Here is a 21468-nt window from a genome sequence, read left to right as displayed (position 1 = left end):
GTGGGAATTGGCAGTACAGAAATGGTAATTAAAGTCATGGGATTGGATGAGAACACCTGGGAAGGTTTAGTATGGAGAATAGGCTTAAGTCTATGGAGCTCTGAGATACTCCAGAATTTAGAGTTAGGATGAGAGAGAACAACCAAGGGGCCTTAGGAAGAGGAGCCAGTGCAGTGCAAGAATCAAGAGTGGCATCCTAGAAGTTAGGTGAAGAAAGTATTACGAAAAGGGAGAGTGGTCACATGCAGCAGATTCTTCAGATAGATCAAGTCAAGAAAGACTGAGATAAGACCATAGGATTTAAAGTGTAGAAGTCTGTTGATGACATTGACCAGGGAAGGCTCTATTACTTATACAAAAAAGTTTTGAAACCAATCACTTAGAAAATCTCTGAAGTTCTTCTCTAAATGTGTGACTCTAATATAGGCAGACTACCCTATAGTTGTTATATAAATCTGGACATATTATCCAGTAATGTTACATTTAGATATTTTAGTCAGTCATATAAATGTTGATTTTAATTACTTTAACGGTCAACATTTAATTATGTGATTGCCAGATTAAGCTTTTAAAAAATGTTTCACTTGATTTTCTTGTGTTTTAATAAGTTGTTATTATGTGGTGGAAAAGGCATGCACCTTGGAGGTCGTCAGACCCAGGTTTCAATCCACATTCCACCAGTTACTTGTTGTGCAGTCTTAAGTAAGTTAATTTCCCTAAATCTCAGTTTCCTCATTTAGAAAATGACATGATATTAATTATTTTATATGGTTGTTAAGAAAATACAATGGGACAACATGTGAAGCATCCAGTCAATGTCCAGCAAATAACAAAGTAATGTAGTGAATGACATCTCAGGACCCGAAGTCAAATAGACCTAATTTCAAATTCCAGAGTTCACAGGTAGTAGATGTGAAAACCTGGGCAAGTGTCTTCACCTCTCTGAAGCCTTAGTTACCTTATCTAGAAAATGGCTATAATAAAAATACCTACCTTCTAGGATTATTAGAATTAAATGAGATACTGCATGTGAAAGTTTTAAGGGTCTTATACAAACTAAGTGCGTGATAAATGGTAGCTATTATTATTAGTACTTGGTATGGTTGTATTTGTTATTATCCTTGCTGTTATAATTATTAGAATGATAAAACCTTTGTTTCTTACTTCTGAGGGTCTTAGTTTCTAATCAGACTTGAAGTGATGTCAAGCATAGCTTATAGTATTTGTATTTGTTTTACTACCTTTTTTCATAATTTCACTATTGTCATTCATTAGTAATGTTAAAAACCTTAAATGATTAGCTAGCAGCTAGATTATGATTTTCAAAGCCATACTTGTCTCCATATAGGGACATTTAAATGGATAGAGTCCAAAGAAAACTTATGTGATAAGATTTCTCAGAAGCTATAATGTGGATGAACCAGCAGTGGCTATCTTTTAGCCAGTCTGCTTGAAGCTGTGCTTAAAGAATACATCTAAACACACTTTTGGATAAGGCAGCTGTGCTGTGAATTACTCAGAAATTAGAGGTGGAAACAAAGACAGTTTAGATCAGAGGATAAAGAACAGCCTTTACTTGAGAATACCAAGACAGAATTGATGACAAAACACAGACGACTTTATATGCTTCAAAAAGATTGTAGGAATCATCTAATTCAGTTCCTAATTTTATAGATGAGGGGATATTGAATTTCTGAGAGATTTGGTGACATGTGCAGGGTTAAGGCCAAGAAGGAATAATTTTCTGACTCTTAAATACTCTTTCCATTAAAGCATACATGCTTTCATCCATATTTATTGTCAAAAATAAAAATAAAGGAAAATTTTTGGTCCTCTCAAATGACACAATTACGCTTCATACATGATGTAAAATTGAGGACATTGATTTATGTTGTAGATGTCATTTTTTTTCCTCCAGAATTTCTTTTAATAAACAGAAAACCTAGAAAGTGACTTTTGTTTAAAGCAACTGTATGGCAACTAATTCATAAGAAAGATTAACAACAGAAATACTGTGGGAGTCAGTTTTTTAGGAGCAAAATTGCCTGATGGAGATTTGTGTCAGATTTTCTGTTAATGACTGGTATCAACTAATATAGTTCTTATTAGGTATGGAAAACTGCATTTCTCAATGGGGTAAATAGTTTTAATAGTTATATTTTGAAAAAATCAATTTAAATACTCTAATGGAATGAATGCATTTATAAAGCTATCTCCTTATTTTAAAAACATTGATAGTGTGGAAAAAGTGATTTAACATTGGACAGGTCATTTTTCACTTGTTTTAAAGGATGAAGAATCAGTAACTTAGTTGCTCTAGTTTGTACCTTATGCTATCAAGTACGTTTTGCAGTAACTCTGGAAGAATCATTACGTTGTGTGTATGTGTTTGTGATAAACCTTTTAACAAATTATCTTAAGTTTACTCTTACTATTAAGTTGCTTTCTACAGTTTCCAGTAATATCATCAACCAACATTTTCGTCTGTTATTTCCAGTTAACTAATAATTATTTTATTCAAAAGAATTATAAATAGGAGCTTAATTAGTAGATTTTCCCATTGTTTAGCTTCATGGCATAAAACTACAAAATATAAAAAAAAAAACTACCGAAAAATCTGCTTTTCCCCGGATTGTAATTTTTACTTCTTTGTCTTGTTTTATAGAGCTACATCCATGGAAGCAGCCAGGCTCAATTCGTGGCAGAGTCACACATTATTCTGGTACTAAGTATCCTTTAAAATACTGATGAATTGAAAAGGGCTAACCAAAGCTGCATACTATCAAATTGATTTTTTTTCTTGACAATAAATATCAAGACTTTTAAAAGATATTAAATTTTAAACTTTTCCACGTGACTAATTTTCTAATTCCTATGCTAATTATTTCCTATTACAATACAGTTTTGTTTCTATTCTGAGTCATTAACAGACTATAATTCTCTCTTTTTTACCAACTGTTGAATTTCAAAGTATAGCTTTTTCTCTGCATTCATTATCTCTGGCTAGAGTTTTTCCTGAAGTTTATATGGTTTTCCCCTATAAGATCTTAATGGGGAGAAAAAAAGCATCCCATAATATAAAAACCAGGATAAAAAATTAATCTTAGTACTGGTTCCCTTAAATATTATGGTAAGTCAGAAGAGGGAGATTTAGGATAATTAGACTTCTCTTTTTGGAACATACAAGACTAAGTGTTATGAATCAGATAACAGAGTGCAATTTGTGGTTTGGAGATAGAAGGTTAAAGAAGAGGATAGCAAGATAGGAAAGAGATAAGGTTCAAGTGTCTAATTGAAAATATAAACTGAATATTCTTAGAATGAAGTAAAGTTACTTTTTGGGCAAACACCTGTATTTGGGAGGAACACTTATGTTTGTGTGAGTCTTGTGGAAATATTCGAAGGTTAAATTTATAGTGTTGAACGTATTGAGTCATTATCAACATTTCAAGTGTGCATATGGTATCATTTATAAGATTTGATTACTCTCCTGGTTACTAAGATTCATATTCAAATGAAGCAGTCTTGACCAAATTTTCCCTTATTTTATGTAACTGTAGCTGTTAAAACCTTTAAGGATTCTTAGAACTCATCTAGGCCAAAACCTCATTTTATAGGTAGGAACACTAAAACCCACAAAATTTAATTGATTTGCCTTAGGTTAGAGAAAGAACTAGGATTAGAATTCCATTTTCTTTTTCATGGTCTATTGGTTGTACAGGTACTTAAGTTTTATAAATAATATTTTATTATGGTCATGACATAGGATTTACTGAACAAATGTCAGTCACACCATCTTGAAGTTTTTATTTTTAATTGGATGGAAAAGACTCTTTTTTTTTTTCGCTGAGGAAGATTCACCCTGAGCTAACATCTGCGGCAAGTCTTCCTCTATTTTGTATGTGGGTTGCTCCCACAGCACGGGTGATGAGTGATGTAGGTCTGCACCCGGTTATCCAAACCCATAACCTAGGACACCGAAGCAAAGCATGCCAACCTAACCACTATGGCACCAGGCCAGGCCCCAAGACTATCTTTTTAATACCATTAAATTTTTTGTATTTTATTACTTTGTAATGTTATAACAATGCATTTTTTAATCCACCAGCAAATACCTATTTGCCACCTTCAGTCTATTCAGGTAATCTCTTATTTGCATAATTTGTTCTGGACAGTGTATCAGGTGCTGGTATATACTGTGCCTTGCATTAATATTAGTGGAGGAAAGGGGTGGGAAATGCTTGAAGCCCTTCCAGTTCTCAAGAAGCTCACAACCTACCTCATTTGTATAATCAGGGTTAACAAACTAACCACATGGCATTTTGGTGTGGGGTAAATGAGATACCACACATAAATCATCTAGTACTCACTAAAGGCTGTGTCCCTCCGGCCCCCTCATCTCCACCTTATATTTTCTCATCTTCTTCACTCAGAACCTTGCTGGTCACAGGTGACATGCAGGTTGACGCTTTAACATTTAACAAAGGTCTGGATGACCAGAAAAAAACAAAACAAAACAAGCATAGTCCTATGATACTAGAATTCTAAAAGTTACGCTGGGAACATTGAATGACGATTTTTCTGGCGTTAGATTCAGTTCATTCAATCATGTGTAATTAACAAGATAAAAGACACCTTTTGAAAGAAAGAGATTATATGGCTCCATTTTATATTGCAGGGGAGCTAAACACTGAGACTCACTGAGCAACACTGACCGTCTTCTTCCTCTGTATCAGTTCTCAACATTTTTATTCCTTCCACCCTTGCCTGCACAGAGTTGGGTGCATACATGCAATGGTGCATATCTGTAGCCCATTCCTTGCTTGGTAATTTATTTAATTACCCATATGCTTTATGGCTTCAAAGTTAAGAAGCTACTATGATGAGTATTTTTTTTGCTCTAACTTGTCTCATAGATTAGGATTGGAAATAACTGTCTTTGAGTAAAGATTCTCAAGTTTTTTGATCTTGATCAGTAACTACCAGGTTCCTGTTTTCCAACTGTAATATTGTAAGAGATTAATACTTGCGGTACGTCAGAGGAGCCTTAGGTGAGAAAATGAAGTATTTGCAAATATATTTATAGGAACATCTCCTCCTCCTCATTAAAAAATAAGGGCAAGGCCATATTTACTCTTAATTTATCTTTTACTTATATAAATGTATTTATGAAGCAAAATACATTTCTGTTAAAGCACAATAGTAAAAAACACAAAGTATTTATTGCAGGTAACTTTTTAGCTCTTATTTATTTATATATATATTTTCTTTTCTATCTTATTTCCATCCATGATGCAGCATTTTAGCAGTATACTTTATTCAGAGCAGCTAGTCTATTAAACACATCAGGAGTACCTAGCAAAAGGAATGAAAAGCTGTGTCGAGACCGTCATTCCATTGTACGGCAGGAATTCTCCCAGGTTTCATTTCATGGCTCATTGACATCAAGCTGAGATTTAAGATGCAAAGAAATTTCACAAGCAGTATGAAGTCTTCCATATAGATTTTTAACAGTAATACATAAAAGAATTAAAAGTTCTTGTTCTCTTTATGCTACTAGTAATTGTTGCTTTATTTCTCCTGTTATTTTTATTTTATGGATATCTCTAAAGAAGAAAATTTCTTTTAAAATGGTAGACTGATGAAAATCATCAGTAAAAGTTAAAAAGAAGCCATTTTATAAGAATTTCTGATTTGATTTTCACTTGGCACAGTCTACTGATATTTTTTAATCCATGTATTTATTCCATGTATTATTTTATACTTTGCCTGTGTATTTTTCCCTTTATGCAAAAAAATGTAATTTCCAGATGGTTAGTTTTTGTTTATCTGTAGAAACATTTCTGCCTTTTGGTTTTCTTCTCCTAATATAGTAAACCAGATCATTAGATGCAATTGCTATATACAAAATTTTGTTGACAAAACCTCAGAAAAAACAGATGGAGTCATTTGATATCATAGGTTATAGATTCATATTTACTAAGAATAAGATTTTTATCCCTATTAGTAGTGTTTTATTTTCTCAGTACTTTATTTAGGGAAAAAAAAAGAAAGAACAATCCTAAGTAGTCCATGAGAGAAAACTATATAAAAGAGAAATGAGGGACCAGCCCCGTGGCCTAGTGGTTAAGTTGGGCGCGCTGCACTTCAGTGGCCCAGATTCAGCTCCCGGACGCAGACCTACAGCACTCATCAAGCCATGCTGTGGCAGCAACCCACGTACAAAATAGAGGAAGCCTAGCACAGATGTGAGCTCAGGGGGAATCTTCCTCAGCAAAAAAAAAAAAAAAAAAAAAAAGAAGAATAAATATTATGACATTTAAATATAGAATATGTGAACTGTCTAATAATAACTTATGTAATCCTTTACATTTTTCCCAGTAAGAATTCCTTTTTTTTACTTTTCATTTAGTTGTTTCAACACAAATATAAGATATTTGCTATTTACAAGAAGGTAGACTGATAGAAAAATAATTGTAATCCAGTGTGACAGATGCTATAATCAGTGCTTGGAAGCAGCAAGAGAAGAAGGAACAACTAGATGCCCAGAGAAGTTGAACTGACTTTTCAGCTGGGATTTTTATTTTAATTTTTTTTTGGTGAGGAAGATTGGCCCTGAGCTAACATCTGTTACCAATCTTCCTCTTTTTGCTTGAGGAAGATTGTCCTTGAGCTAACACGCGTGCCTCTTTTTCCTCTATTTTTTGTGTGGAATGCCACCATAGTATGGCTTGATAAGCAGTGTGTAGGTCTGTGCCCAGGATCCAAACCCACGAACCCCAGGCTGCTGTAGTGGAGTGCCTGGACTTGACCAGTATACCACTGGGCTGGCCCCTCAGCTGGGTTTTGATACAATAGAAAAAGGAGTTTCCCAGATGGAGAATGGGTGAGGGAGAGTATTCCAGGAGAAGGTACAACAGGTACCAAAACATAAAATGAGAGAGAATATTCAGAAATTGTGAAGGGGAAATTGATGAAAGTTTACTTTAGCTGCATAATGAAAATCTTCCCAGACCCTGCTAAGAAATTTGGACCTTATCTGAATTCACCAAGATATGATCTATGTGTGTCAGTGGATACAGGACACATGAGTTCTAGGATTGGCTTTACTGTCAACTGTATAAACTCTGACCTGTCCCCTAACTCGCCACATCCTTTAAGTACTGGGATCTCAAGATGACATGAGATAAATATTAGTAAATGTGCTAATATAAAAGGTAAAGGTTATACTAGCAATAATAATAATTTTAAAATATTTTAAAATATATGTATTATAAAGATCACATTTGCTTTTCTTATGAGAAAAATATTTGTTTTCCAGTTGTTATGAAAGAGTATGATTTTATTCTGCATTTGTTTTCAATCTGTGATAAAGATTTTTATTTTATTTTAATGTATTATATCCAAGGAGAAACATGCTATAGAAGAAAATTAATGATGAATGCAAGTTGAAGATAATTTTAGATTAGGTCCCTTCAGTCTTCTATAGTTTGCTTTTTTCAACATCTATTCTCATTTTTCTCTAAATTGACAATCCTGATTCTCTTCCTAGGAGCAACAGTAAACTTAACATCATGTGTACTTGAGAATGGATTATAATGTAATGCAAATGTATCTGTCACTAGTTAAGTAGGATGCTCAGTGCCTCTGGGTATTATTTATAATGTACACAAATAGCAGCTCCTGTTTTATGTGGGATCATATCAATATTTTGACTTTTTAAGCAGTAAGGTCATTGACAGGATCAGCACAGAAACTGTGGAGTGTGCACAGTATTGGAAGTATATAGTGCTATGAAACTAATCAATACAAATGTGCAAAGCAGTACATGAACTAGACCAGGGTGTGTGTGTGTGTGTGTGTGTGTGTGTGTGTGTGTGTGTGTGGGCGGGCAGGCCTAGGCATTAACAAACTCAGAACAGTAGAACAAGTCTCAGAAACATTATAGTTTTCCACTACATATTTGCATCTCTTATTCTCTTTTAATGTTGGGAATCTTCAGTAAGGCACAGCCGAATGACTACACCCATCCGTTTAATGGCAGAAAAGCCTCTGTTATTCCAGAGTTAGACATAGAATAATTTGTAGGGGTTTTCAAGATTAGCCATTCAGCCTTCTACCCAGTGGAGGAAGCCCTACACATCAACCCTGATAGATGATCGTCTAGCTTCTTCCTCTGTCTATAAACTAATCCTGTATCTAAAAATTTGTGTTACAAGTATGATTTTTTCTCAGATGATAAGTATTATGTAGGCTCTTTTTTAGCCAAAACTGGTGTTTTCATTAATATAATGGAACTTAAGCTAAATAATTCTCTGTACGCAAAGACCTTAAGTTAAAAAGGTATCTTTAAATAAAAGAGAGGGAGGCTTGGCAAGTTTAAAGTCATTTTAGTTTAATTCATGTATTAATTACAGCCATCAAGTTTAAAGTAGGGTCACAGTCACTTCTTGATGAAGCCTAGAAAACTCACTTTTGCAGGAAATATTCTGAGGATGAGATCACACTTGTTTCCTGATCCTATTGCTTTCTAATAAAATATTTACCTTGGGGTTGTACAGAACCCATATCTAGTAATCTCTTTGCTTTAAAATTTCTCTTTGGGGTCATATGCACAAGGGTTTACTAAGTTTTGCATTTCTTTATTTTCAAGTAAGAATAGAGCTAACGTGCTCTCAGATATAATGGTTTATAGTATCTCTGGCACTGCATTAGATTCTTTATAGCAGGAGTTGGCCAACTAGGACCAGTGAGGACCAAATCCAGCCTACTATTTTTATAAATAAATTTTTATTGGAACATAGCCACACATATCTATTTATGTATTGTCTATGATTACTTTGCACTGTAACAGTAGAGCTGAGTAGTAGCAATACACAAGACAGCTTGCATAGCCGAAAATATTTGCTTTCTGGTCCTTTACAGAAAAAATTTGCAAACAACTGCTTTGTAGGATGTGGTCAATAAAGAATACAAAATCCTGCAACCTCATTACCCCAAGACAGTTGATATTAACTTTTTATTATCTTTCTTTCCCTGCATTTCTCTTCTTTATTACTTTTAGAGATGAGATTATATTGTTTATGTACATTTTATTTTTATTTGACATCAAAAATTATTTTTATGCCTAGTATAAAGATACTTTATGTTAAAATAGAACTAGCTATCTTGTTTCTTGTTAGTTCTCTCTCAATATCATTTTCATCTAACAGTGTGATAGCATCCTACTTCATTTCTTTTAATGCTTTTTTGGTTTGCAACTTCTACTCACTAGCTTTGTGGCTTTGAACAAGTTATTCAGACCTTTCTGGGCTTCAGTTTCCTTATTTGTAAACTGAGGATAATAATGATATGTGTGTCAAAGATTAGTTGGTAATGGGTAAGATCATGAACAAACAAAGTTGCTGCTCTTTTGGGGCTAACATTGTAGTGATGGGAGAAAGACAGAAGTAAATAAAAAATATGTAGAATCTGAAACTTCTTTCAAAAACAGTGTTATGGAGAAAAACAAAGGATAAAGGAAGTGAGAGATTGGAGGAGGCTTCTCTGATGTCGTTTGAGCAGAAACCTGAAGGAAGTGAGGGAGTGAGTTTCATGGACATCTAGGGGAAGAGCATTTTGAGCAGGGGAATATCAAGTGCAAAGATCCTGTGGCAGAGGGGTTCGTGTCTTGTTGGAAGAATAGCTGGGACAAGAATGAGAGCAGACAAGGGCAGAGAAGCTTAGGCATTGAGTCACTCATACATTACAAATTATATATGGCCTTGAGGCCATTTTAAGGTCTTTAGATTTTACTCAGAGTGAAATGGAAAGTTGTTAAGAGTGTTCTGAGGAGAACGACATTACCTGACTTCCTTTAAAAATATTAGAAAAAAGAGCTAGAGAATGTTTTTAAGACTTAGGGGTAGGAATTAATTTCATAACCAAGAAACAATAACCAAAACTCATAAAGGAAAAGATTAACAATTTTGGCCACATTAAAATGAAAACCTTCTGCCTGACAAGACAATTTAAAAGAGAACAGAGTGACATGAGTTTCCTGGCAGTATGAGTCATTCCTTTTTTCTCTCTCCCTTGATTTGCAAGTAATTGGACATCCATAACCAAAGTACCGGTCCACAACACACTAGAACACCTGGGAGATCCACCCACCTGTGCATCTGAAAGTGGGTGGCTAGGACCTCTGAGGGAACTGTGGATCCAAAGGAGTCAGTGAGCCTGCCCCACTCCTGCTTGCCACCATCAAATAGTCTGGAGGGTGCAAAACTGGGTGGATACTCACAGGAGATAGAAAATTTATGGAGCTCCAGCCAGGCTGACGAGAGAATCCGACAAACCATTGGATCGAGATGGAGATGACTTTGTAGGCAGAGGAGAGGGAGAAACATGCTGAGGCAGCCCCCCTTTTGCCCCAGGGAAACACTGCTATGCGCTGGGCTTTTGAGGGAGGCAGTAGCTACCTCTCAGGCAGAGGAGGTAGAAAGCAAAAGTGGTAAGGGACAGACTGCCCAGCAGGGCAGATTGCACCTGGAGGGACTGTTTTCTCTCTAGCAACACCTGGATCTGAGGAGGGATGCTCATGACTAGGGGGAGGGAGAGGAAAGAGAGGGAGGCAGACAAGAACACCAAAGGTCATTGAAGGAACACGTTTCCTGCTGTCTGCTCCCGGGTTTCAGCAGCAGGCCTACCCTCGGACCTCTGGGATTCCCCTACTCAAGGATCCTCCTAATGCCAAGGGCACACCTCCAAAGTCCCAGGTGCTAAGCCCACACCTTCCTCCACTCTGCCACCAGCTTTTTTTTTAAACACCAGCTCTTTTTACACATGCACTTCCAATGCTATCAGCGAGAGCCAGCTCCAGCAAGAAAAACCAAAAACTTGTGCTATAGCCCCACCTTCTGGAAAACAAAAGTTTCTAATTGACAGCCTGATGAACTATAACATAGCAAACAACTAAGAAAAGTGTGTGCTACTGCAGATGGGATGGCAGAGCCATATTTCATCAAACACTAAGAAGAATCACAGTAATATGGTATCACAAAAAGAAAATAATAATTCTCCAGCAACTGAACTTCAAGACATGGAATGTTGAGGTCTAACTGATGAAGAATCCAAAATAGCTGTTATGAAGAAATTCAGTGAGCTACAGGAAAACTCAGAAAGGCAATTTGATGAAATCAGGAATAAAATTAATGAACAAAAGGAGTTCTTTACCAAAGTGATTGAAATTACAAAAAAAAAACAAAACAGAAGTTCTGGAGTTGTAGAATTCGATGAATTCTTGAGATGATGAATTCATTAGAAAGCATAGAAAATAGGGAGATCATATTTAAGAAAGAATAAGAAATTTGGAGGATAAGAATTTAGAAATGATTCAGTTGGGAGAGAGATATAAGATTTTTAAAAAGTGAAGAAAACCCTAAGAGAGCTATCAAATTCTATCAGACAAGCAAATATAAGAATAATTGGCATGCTAGGAGGAAAAGAGGGAGAGAAGGGGGCAGAAAGTTTACTTAAAGAAGTAATAGCTGAGAACTTCCCAAACCTAGGGAAGGAACTGGACATACAAGTCCATGAATCTAAGAGAATATCTGATTATTATCTCAGTGTAAATAGACCTTCTCCAAGACACATTATAATGAAACTATCTAAAACCAACAATAAAGAAAGAATCTTAAAGGCAGCCAGGAAAAAAAGTAACCTACAAAGTAAGCCCCATTAGGCTATCAGTAGATTTTTCAGCAGAAACTGTACAGGCTAGGAGAGAGTGGAATGACATATTCAAAGTATTGAAAGAAAAAATTGCCAGCCAAGAATATTTTATCTAGCAAAATTGTCCTTCAGATATGAAGAAGAAATAAAGGCTTTCCAAAACAAAAGCAGAAGGAGCTCACCATCTGCCTTGCAAGAAATGCTGAAAAGAGTTCTTCAGGCTGAAAAGACACTCATTAATGACACACACAAGAAAGGGAAAGTACACACAAAACTGTGATAAAGGTGATAAATAATCAGAATTAGAAAACTGCAACTCTATATTAAAATAGTGTGTTTACCACTTAATTATAGTATAAAGGTTGAAGGACAAGAGCATTAAAAATAATTTATAGCTACTATCATTTGGTAATGAATGCACAGCATAGAAAGAGGTAATTTGTGACATTGAAAGTATAAAGGAAGAGGAGTAAAAGGGTGGAACCTTTATAGGCAAATGAAGTTAAGATAGTCTGTTTTCTGCTGATAGCATCTTATCCATTGAAAACCACCAATTTACAAAGGTAGACAGAACAGGGGGAAATCAACAATGGAGGTACAAAAACAACCAGAAGGCAAAAGATAAAATGGCAGTAGTAAGTCTTCAGATATCGGTAATCACACTACATGTAAATGGATTGAACCCAGCAGCCCAAAGGCACAGACTGACTGAATGGATTAAAAAAAAAACAAGACCCAACCATATACTGCCTACAGGAGGCCCATTTCAGCTATAAAGACACACACAGACTCAGAATGAAGAGATGGAGAAAGAGGCAAATGGAAAGTAAAAGAAAATGGAGGTAGCTGTACTTATATCAGAAAAAATAGACTTCAAACCACAAATGGTAACAAGAGACAAAGAAAGTCATTATATGATGATAAAAAGGTCAGCACATCAAGGAGATATAACAATTGGAAACATACATGCACCCAACAAAGGAGCACCGAAATATATTAAGCAAATACTAACTGATCTAAAGGGAGAAATAGACAACAATACAACAACAGAAGGGGACTTTATTACTCCACTATCAGCAATGGATACGTCATCTAGACAGAAAAACAAGGAAACATTGCAATTGAACCATACTTTAGACCAAGTGGACTTGACAGACATATGTAGAACATTTCATCCAACAACAGAAAAATACATATTGTTCTCAATTACACCTGAAACATTTTCCAGGGTAGATCGTGTGAAGGACACAAAACAAGTCTTAGCAAATTTAAGAAGACTATAATTATGCCAACTATCTTTTTTTACCACAATGGTATGAAACTAGAAATCAACAACAAGAGGAATGCTGGAAAAACTGCAAATGTGTGGAAACAAAACCAGACACTTATGAACAACCAATGGGTCAAAGAAGAAATCAAAAGAGAAATAAAAATATATCTTGTAACAAATGAAAATGGAAATACACATACCAGATTCTATGGCATGCTGCAAAAGGAGTTCTGAGAATCAAGTTTATGGCAATAAATGAATATATTAAGAAATTAGATCTCAAATAAACAACCTAACTTTACTGTTCAGGAAACTAGGAAAAGAAGAACAAATTAAGCCCAAAGTTAGCAGAAGGAAGGAAATAAGGATCAGAGCAGAAAAGAATGAAATAGACACCAGAAAAACAATAGAAAGGATTGACAAAAGTAACAGCTGGTTCTTGGAAAAGGTAAACAAAATTGACAAAACTTTAGCTAGACTAAGGAAAAAGGAAGACTCAGATAAAATAAGAACTTAAAGAGGAGATATTACAACTGATACTATAGAAATACATAGGATCTTAAGAGACTACTATGAACAGTTACATGCCAACAAATTACATAATACAGCAGAAGTGGATACATTTTCTGGAAACACACAACCTACCAAGACTAAATCAGGAAGAAATAGGAAATCTGAACAGGCCAATAATGAGTAAAGTGATCAAATCAGTAATCAAAACCTCTCCAAAGAGAAAAACCCCAGGACTAGATGGCTTCACTTGAGAATTCTACCAAACATTTAAAGAAGAATTAACACCAATCCTTTTCAAACTCTTCCAAAAAATTGAGGAGAAGGGAAGATTTCCAAACTTATTCTTTGAGGCCAGCATTACCCTGATATGAAAACCAGATGAGGACACCATAACAAAAGAAAACTATACACCAATATCCCTAATGAAACTAGATGCAAAAGTTCTCAACAAAATATTAGCAAACAAATTCAAGAACACATAAAAAAGGATTATACACTATGACCAAGTGGGGTTTATCCCTGGGCTGCGAGGATGGTTCAACATATGCAAATCAATGAAGGTAATACATAATGTCAATAAAATGAAAGATAAAAATCACACGATCATCTCAATAGACATAGAAAAAGCATTTGACAAAATACAACGTCGTTTCATGATAAAAATCCTCAACAGATTGAGTCTACTCAGAACATACCTTAACGTAGTAAAGGCCATGAACGAGAAACCCACAGCTAACGTTATACTCAATGGATAAAAACGGAAAAGTTCTCCTTTAAGATCAGGAATAAGACAAGCGTGCCCACTCTCACTACTCTTATTCAATATAGTACTGGAAGTCCTGGCAGAGCAATTAGGCAAGACAAAGAAATAAAAGGCATCCAGATCAGAAAGGAAGAAGCAAAACTGTTGCTATTTGCAGATGATATGATCTTATATTTTGAAAATTCCAAAACTCAACCAAAAAACTGTTGGAATTAATCAACAATTTCAATAAAGTTGCAGGATACAAAATCAACATACTGAAATCAGTTGCATTTTTATACACTAATGATGAAACATCTGAAAAAGAAATGAAGAAAACTATCCCATTCACAACAGCATCAAAAACAGTAAGATCCTTAGGAATAAATTTAACCGAGGAAGTGAAAGATGTATACAACAAAAACTACAGGACTTTGCTGAAAGAAATCAAAAGACACAAACAAATAGACATCTGTGTTTGTGGATAGAAGAATTAATGTTGTTAAAAATGTCTACTCCCCAAAGCCATCTACACATTTAACACAATCCCCATCAAGATATTAAAGGCATATTTTTCACGGAAATAGAAAAAACGATCATAAAATTTGTATGGAACCACAAAAGACCCTGAATAACCAAAGCAATCCTGAGGAAAAAGAACGAAGCCAGAGGTATCATACTCCCAGATTTCAAATTATACTACAAGGCTATAGTAATAAAAACAGTATGGGATACTGGCACAAAAATGGACATATAGACCAATGGAGCAGAATAGACAGCCCCAAAATAAACCCCTGCTTATTAGGTCAATTGATATTCAATAAGGGAGCTAAGAGCATTCATTGGGGAAACAATAGTCCCTTCAACAAGTGGTATTGGGAAAACAGGATAAACTCATGCAGATCAATGAAATTGGACCCCTATCGTATCCCACTCACAAAAATTAACTCAAAATGGACCAAAGACCAACATAAGAGCTGATACTATAAAACTCCTAGAAGAAAACACAGGGAAGAAGCACCTAGACGTTGGTCTTGGCAATGATTCTTTGGATATGTCACAAAAACACAAACAACAAAAGCAGAAAGTCAGCAAAGGGGACTACACCAAACTTAAAAGCTTCTACGTGGCAAAAGAAACAATCAACAAAATGAAAAGGCAACCTACAGAATGGGAGAAAACTTTTGCAAACCATATGTTGGATAAGGGTTAATATCCAAAATAAGAACTCATGCAACCTCATAACAAAAAAAACAGCAATCGAAATAAAAATGGACAGAAGAGCTAAATAGACATTTTTACGAAGAAGACATCCAAATAGCTAACAGATACGTGAAAAGATGCTCGACATCGCTAATCATCAGGGAAATGCAAATCAAAACCACAATAGGTTATCACCTTGCACCTATTAGAATGACTATTATCTATCAAAAAGACAACAAATAAGTGTTGGCAAGGATGTAGAAAAAAGGGAACCATTAGTAGGGATGTAAATTGGTACACCCACCATAGAAAACAGTATGGAGGTTCTTCAAAAATTAAAAATAGAGCTACTGTGTGATCCTGCAATTCCACTTCTGGGTATTTATCCGAAGAAAATGAAAACAATAATTCGAAAAGATACATGCACCCCTGTGTTCACTGCAGCATTATTTACAATAACCAAGATATGGAAACAACCTAAGTGTCCACTGATAGATGAATGGATAAAGAAAATGTGAGGTAGATGTAGATATATACAGTGGAACGTTATTCAGCCAAGAGAAAGAAGGGCATCGTCTATTTGCAACAACATGAATGGACCTTGAGCACATTATGCTAAGTGAGATAAGTCAGAGAAAGACACGTACTGTATGATATGAATTATATGTGGAATCTAAAAAAGCCAAATTTGTAAAAACAGAGAGTAAAATAATGGTTACCAGGGAGTAGGGGGTTGGGAGATAAGACAGATGTTGTTTAAGGTACAAACTTAGAACAGGTAGCAAATAAGCCAGAGATCTAATACACAGTATAATGAATATAGACAACAGTATCGTACTATAATCATCAAACTTGCTAAGACACTAGAACTTGATTATTCTATCCACTGAAAAGAAAGGATAATTATATAATGGGATAGAGGTGCTATCACTACTATGGCAATCATATTACAATATGTATATGTAGCAAAGTAACATGTTGCACATCTTAAATTTACACAATGTTATATGTCAACTATATTCAGTTAAAAAAAAAAGAGAGAGGGCTTCTATTGCAAAATAGTTAAGAGCCAACAGGCTTTGGACTCAGATAGCCTGGGCTTGAAGTCTGGCTCCAGAATTAACACTCTGTCCCAGTTATTTAACCTCTGTAAGTTTCGTTATTCCTATTTATAAATAAGAATAAAACAGTGTCCCCCTCACAGCATTTTTAAGGGGCTTAGGGAGAGGAATCCATGTAAAGTTCTTAGCCCAGTTGCCTGCACATAGTTGGGGTAAATAAATGTTGGTTATTACTATTAAATAAGTAGATAAGTAGATAAACAATAACACATAAAGTAGGAGAATCTGTATGCAACACTTCAATCAATTCATATCCAGAAAAAAATGAGGCATTCTACAAATTAAAAAAAAAAAAGGTAAATATGCTTATGGGAAAATGGGAAAAAAATAAAAATAAACAAGCAGTATACAAAAGATTAAACAAAAAAAGAATAATGAACAGATGAAAAGATGCTCAGACTCACTATTAATATAGATCCCCATGCATCAGTTTGATAAAATCAGTAGTTTGGCAGTACTATATTGGTGAGATGTAAGAAAAATACAGTATGATTGTACCTAGTAAATTTGAAAATACACATGCACAGCCTGTCAAAAACTCTACCTCTATGTGTAGACGCTAGAGAAAATAACTGTACACCTACATGTAAAAAGATATTCTTTGTGGGAATATTTGTAATAGCAAACATTTGGAAACAGTTGCTCATCAGTAAGATAAAGCAATAAAATGTGGTATACTCTTATGAAAATCCTATACATAATGTTCTGTCACAACATTGTTTGAATTTGTGTGAAATTTTAAAGCAATTCCAATGAGAATTGTTGCTCATATAGTTTTCACATTGTAACAATTTACAAAGGGAGAATAGTAAAAATGACATGAAGATATATTAATAGGGATGAGGTACTCTTGGGTGACATAGTTAATATCCAATGAAATGTACTTTTCCCTGAGATCTTGTCTATGTATGTGTGTTTAAAACACATACATTTGTGCACACGGGTGTTTGTGTGTATAAAATTTTACCTTGAGAACATTTTCATATATGGTTTACTCTCATTAAAATTTTAAAGGATTTAATTTTGTAAACCTTATTTTCCCCAGAAATACAAATAGTGCCATTTTCTCCATGATTTTATTAATGGAATTTTAGAAGCTGCCTAGCAAATGGAGGTATTAAAATGAGTATTTGTTTTGTATATGATATCTACATAAAAATCATTTTTAAATGTCATTTATATTTTGAATATTTGCAAAAAATATTTTGTCAGTTAAAATAATCTGTTAATTCTATATGAATTTTCAGTAGATCTAATATGTATATTTAAATGTGTGGATTAAAATTTATACATGAATATTAAAGGGTGTTACCAGAGAATGATGAATGGGGAAACCTAATTTAACTCCTTATTGAGGATCTATATCATTCACATTAGTCTGCTCCAGTGAACTAAGTTAAGCAGTAGAAATTCCCTACATGTGAACAGTTTGAGTGATACAAGCCTTTAATTTGTTTTCCATCATTTTATTATTAGCAATGCCCTATGACTATGGACTTGGGGGCATTTATGTCAGTAGATTGTCCAAAACACCTTAAGAATAAGGAATCCTTGAAGTCCACAGACTGTCATACTGGTGGTATGAAACATTCATTCTCTCACATCATCCTTTTCAGGCCGTCACTACATGAGTGAAACTTAAGGAATTCAGTAATTATCTAAATTTCAGTGGTTTTCAAACTGTGTATCATGGATCCCTAAAAGTTCAGTGGTACTATATGGTAGATATGTGTGTTGGGCAAGGTGGCTGGGGGTTAGTATTGCGTAGGGCTGGTAGCGGCTTTTTCTCTTGTATACATTAGGCTTCCAACCAAGATTGGTTGGTTGGTTGGTTTTTTTCCTCCAGAAAGGGTTCCATAAGGGGTTGCTATAAATAAATAGAATAGATTGAAAACCATTTGTGCAGAGAGCTCAGTGTAAACGTGAATGCCTAACTGGAGAAGTCAGACATTTATTATTATCCAGAAGTTGGATAACATGGTCATGCAGACAGACTCAAATATAAATACTATTATTACTTATTATTTCTGGTTATTTCTAGCCAGAAAACAGACTGGAAATATTTACTCTGCAGAATTTCATCTGAGCTCCTCCACTTGATTGTACAGATACAGCCAGACAACATCCTTTGAGCTTTCTCTATTTGGAATAGAAGGCACTTTGTAGAGACATCCTGCACAGGAGACTGATTGATGCTGGTCCTACACATACAGCAGTGGAAATGAACACAAGGAAATCATAATAAAATTACTTAAGCAAATGGAGGAATTTTTGGACTAAAATTATTTTTTTCACTTTTTAATCCATTAGTCATTTGGGCAGAATACTTAATAAATATATTTCCAGAATTGATGAGTTCTTAAATTTTAACATTAGTCCATATCGAAAATGTTTTATTAACATGGCCAAGAATGTTCTTATAAAGGTGAAAAGTCCCATCATTCTCTTAAACCTTAGGTTCTTTCAGCATGGCATGACTACACCCAAGCAGACATGAAGTATGGAAGTAATTTTGTATTCTCATTCTTAAAATGTCAATTAACTGAATAGATCAAGATCCTGCTAAGGCCGTTAGACTGTTTTATTATAATGTGCTTGTTTGCTTTTGTAAGGCTTGTAATTGAATACCAAAAAATTGCCAAGTAACAATACTTGACCTTAATAAAGATTTCTTAAAAAAAATAGTCTATGAAACAACACATTAGAAGTCAAGAAAAAGAAAGCTATGCACATAAACACTCACTGTGAAAATGGGGGGTAATCATGCTAATATATTCTAATTTTCCATGATTGCCAATGAAATGTATCACTGTGACTGTAACTAGTGCATATCTTGATGCATAATGTGAAATGTCATAACTGGTTTTGGGAGTTCATATAATTCATATGCGCTATGAACCTCCTGGAACTTAAGAGCATTTAGAATTAGACTTTCAAAATATCACAAGTTGAAGTTTCAGGTTATATATTTTAAAAATTAAGGCATATTTAAATACATAAAGAATTGCAGTTTTATGTTAAATAAAGAGACTAAATTGTATTTACCTCTGTGTGCATTTGTAATTTAACCATTCTGGAATGGAACACATTGTGTTCAGATCCAGAAAAATTAATAGATTTTATTTGCATCTATTTCTACTGTTTCCTTGACAACTGCTATAGATGCTGCTATCACCATGGGGATGGTTCTCCTAAATGAAGCGGCAACATCCAAAGGAGATGTTGGAAAAAGACGGAGTAAGTCTCTCTGTTGCTATTTTTGTAATTTTGTTTTAGTCTTAAGATTCATTTAAATCAAATGGAAAATATGTAAAAGTGCTTTGTAAACAAACTTCTGAAGAAGTGTTCTGGTTTAAGGAAGGTTGTGGTGTTTTTTTATTTTCTTCTATTTCTTGGATGTGTTTGCAAGTACTTAAAAATATATTTCTTCCAAAACAGAAATAGGTGATTTTTTTTGTGGAATTGCGTATAAATGAGAGCTGTTATTCACCCTTGTCAGGGGGACACTGACCATCTCTACTAAAGCTGGTCTCTCTGTAGTGACATCCACCCCACAGGGAGAGATGGAAAATTCTGTGGGCAGAGTCTTCAAGATTTTGTTGGCATTTGATATGTTCCCTATGCCGCAAGAATCAGGTATGCATTCAAGGACTGACTCAGGCAGAGAAGTTTTCACATACATTTTGTACGCTAAAATATTATAATACCTTCCAATTACCTCCAGACCTCCTTTTATCAACATTTAAAAAGAAGGCATCTCTTGATACTATCTTTTCCAGGGTCTTTGCCTTTTCCAATGATATTCCAAGATTTACAGCCCCACCAAGTTCCAGCATTATGTTTTTAAGCAAGCTGTGTCTTGTCCTTTGATGGAACTGTTTGTCTCAGGGGATTGTAGGAAGAAATACATTTTTGTAAAATAACAAATTTGGGCAGAAAAAGGTAAGAGCACATAGGAGAAATCTTCTGCCCTGAAGAACATAGGTTAGAAACGGATGGAGGGCCTTAAATTCAGTATTTTCTGCCTCATACATTTTTATAATTAATATCAAATCCCTATGTGATTTTATGATTATACTTCCACAAACCTATAAGTAACTTTGTTCTCAATGTGTTTTGCATTTCTGAACCCTTTTCAAAGCCCAGAATTTATGTATGAGGAGCGTGGGTATCTGAAAAAGACTAATAATTTATTAAGTTTAAAATAAAAATCTAGACTTATTTTCTTTATGGAATTTTCACTAGAGAGGCATGTAGGTAAGTAAATCATAGTGACTTCTAAATACTTAGGTGTCTCAAGTGTCGAACTGTTTTGGATGTAATATACAGTGTAGTCTACCCTCTGTTTTCCCATGATGCTGTCTACAGACCATTGTAAAGAAACCACAGAAGAAATGAACACATTACTTTGTTTAGTTAGGCACTGTTCAGAATATCATTTTATGATATGTCTTTTGAATAAACATGTGATGTTTTGGGGATTGACAAATAATGTTTATGAGGACAAATTCTTATGTGATTATATATTTGTCATATATCCTGTTGTATAAGTAAGAAAGAAATATGTAGTAATTTTTTAATCTCACAATCTCTATGATATTATAAAAGCACTGCTTCCAACTTTCCTCTTGGTAGGTATTTCTGTATTTACCACTGCAACCCCCACCCACTGCCAGGTTATTTACTTGTGTGTGTGTGTGTGTGTGTGTGCGTGCGTGTATGTGAGAGAGAAAAAGGAAATATATCTTTAAATTATTGCTTTTTGATTCTAGTGTGATTTTTATTTTTGATATAATACAACTACTGTGATTATTATTGCCTAGGTCAGAATGCTGTGTCGTCATAGTGTTTTCTTCTTCAAAGTATGTTATCTTGTGTGGGCTATAGTGGTTCATTTAGTGGTTACT

General features: G+C 34.7%; 1 protein-coding gene across 6 annotated transcripts in view; it reads left to right on the top strand.

The window, feature by feature from the left end:
- TUSC3 (tumor suppressor candidate 3) overlaps positions 1 to 21468 on the top strand; it is a 255626-nt gene that overhangs the window by 217491 nt on the left and 16667 nt on the right. For all 6 annotated transcript variants that reach the window (XR_015548829.1, XR_015548828.1, XR_015548830.1 and 3 more), the window contains 2 exons: positions 2666 to 2729; positions 19724 to 19798. Coding sequence is in view for 3 of the 6 variants with exons in the window: in XM_087418454.1 (XP_087274580.1) it covers positions 2666 to 2729; positions 19724 to 19798 (139 nt within the window). In the remaining 3 variants the exon portion in view is untranslated. The remainder of the gene's footprint in view (positions 1 to 2665; positions 2730 to 19723; positions 19799 to 21468) is intronic.

The sequence above is a fragment of the Ceratotherium simum genome, chromosome 28 (genome assembly GCF_057802395.1).
Source record: "Ceratotherium simum simum isolate JZ-2026a chromosome 28, ASM5780239v1, whole genome shotgun sequence".
Lineage (NCBI taxonomy): Eukaryota > Metazoa > Chordata > Mammalia > Perissodactyla > Rhinocerotidae > Ceratotherium > Ceratotherium simum.
Note: the sequence above shows the minus strand (reverse complement) of the source record. Positions and strands in the feature narration are given on the sequence as shown.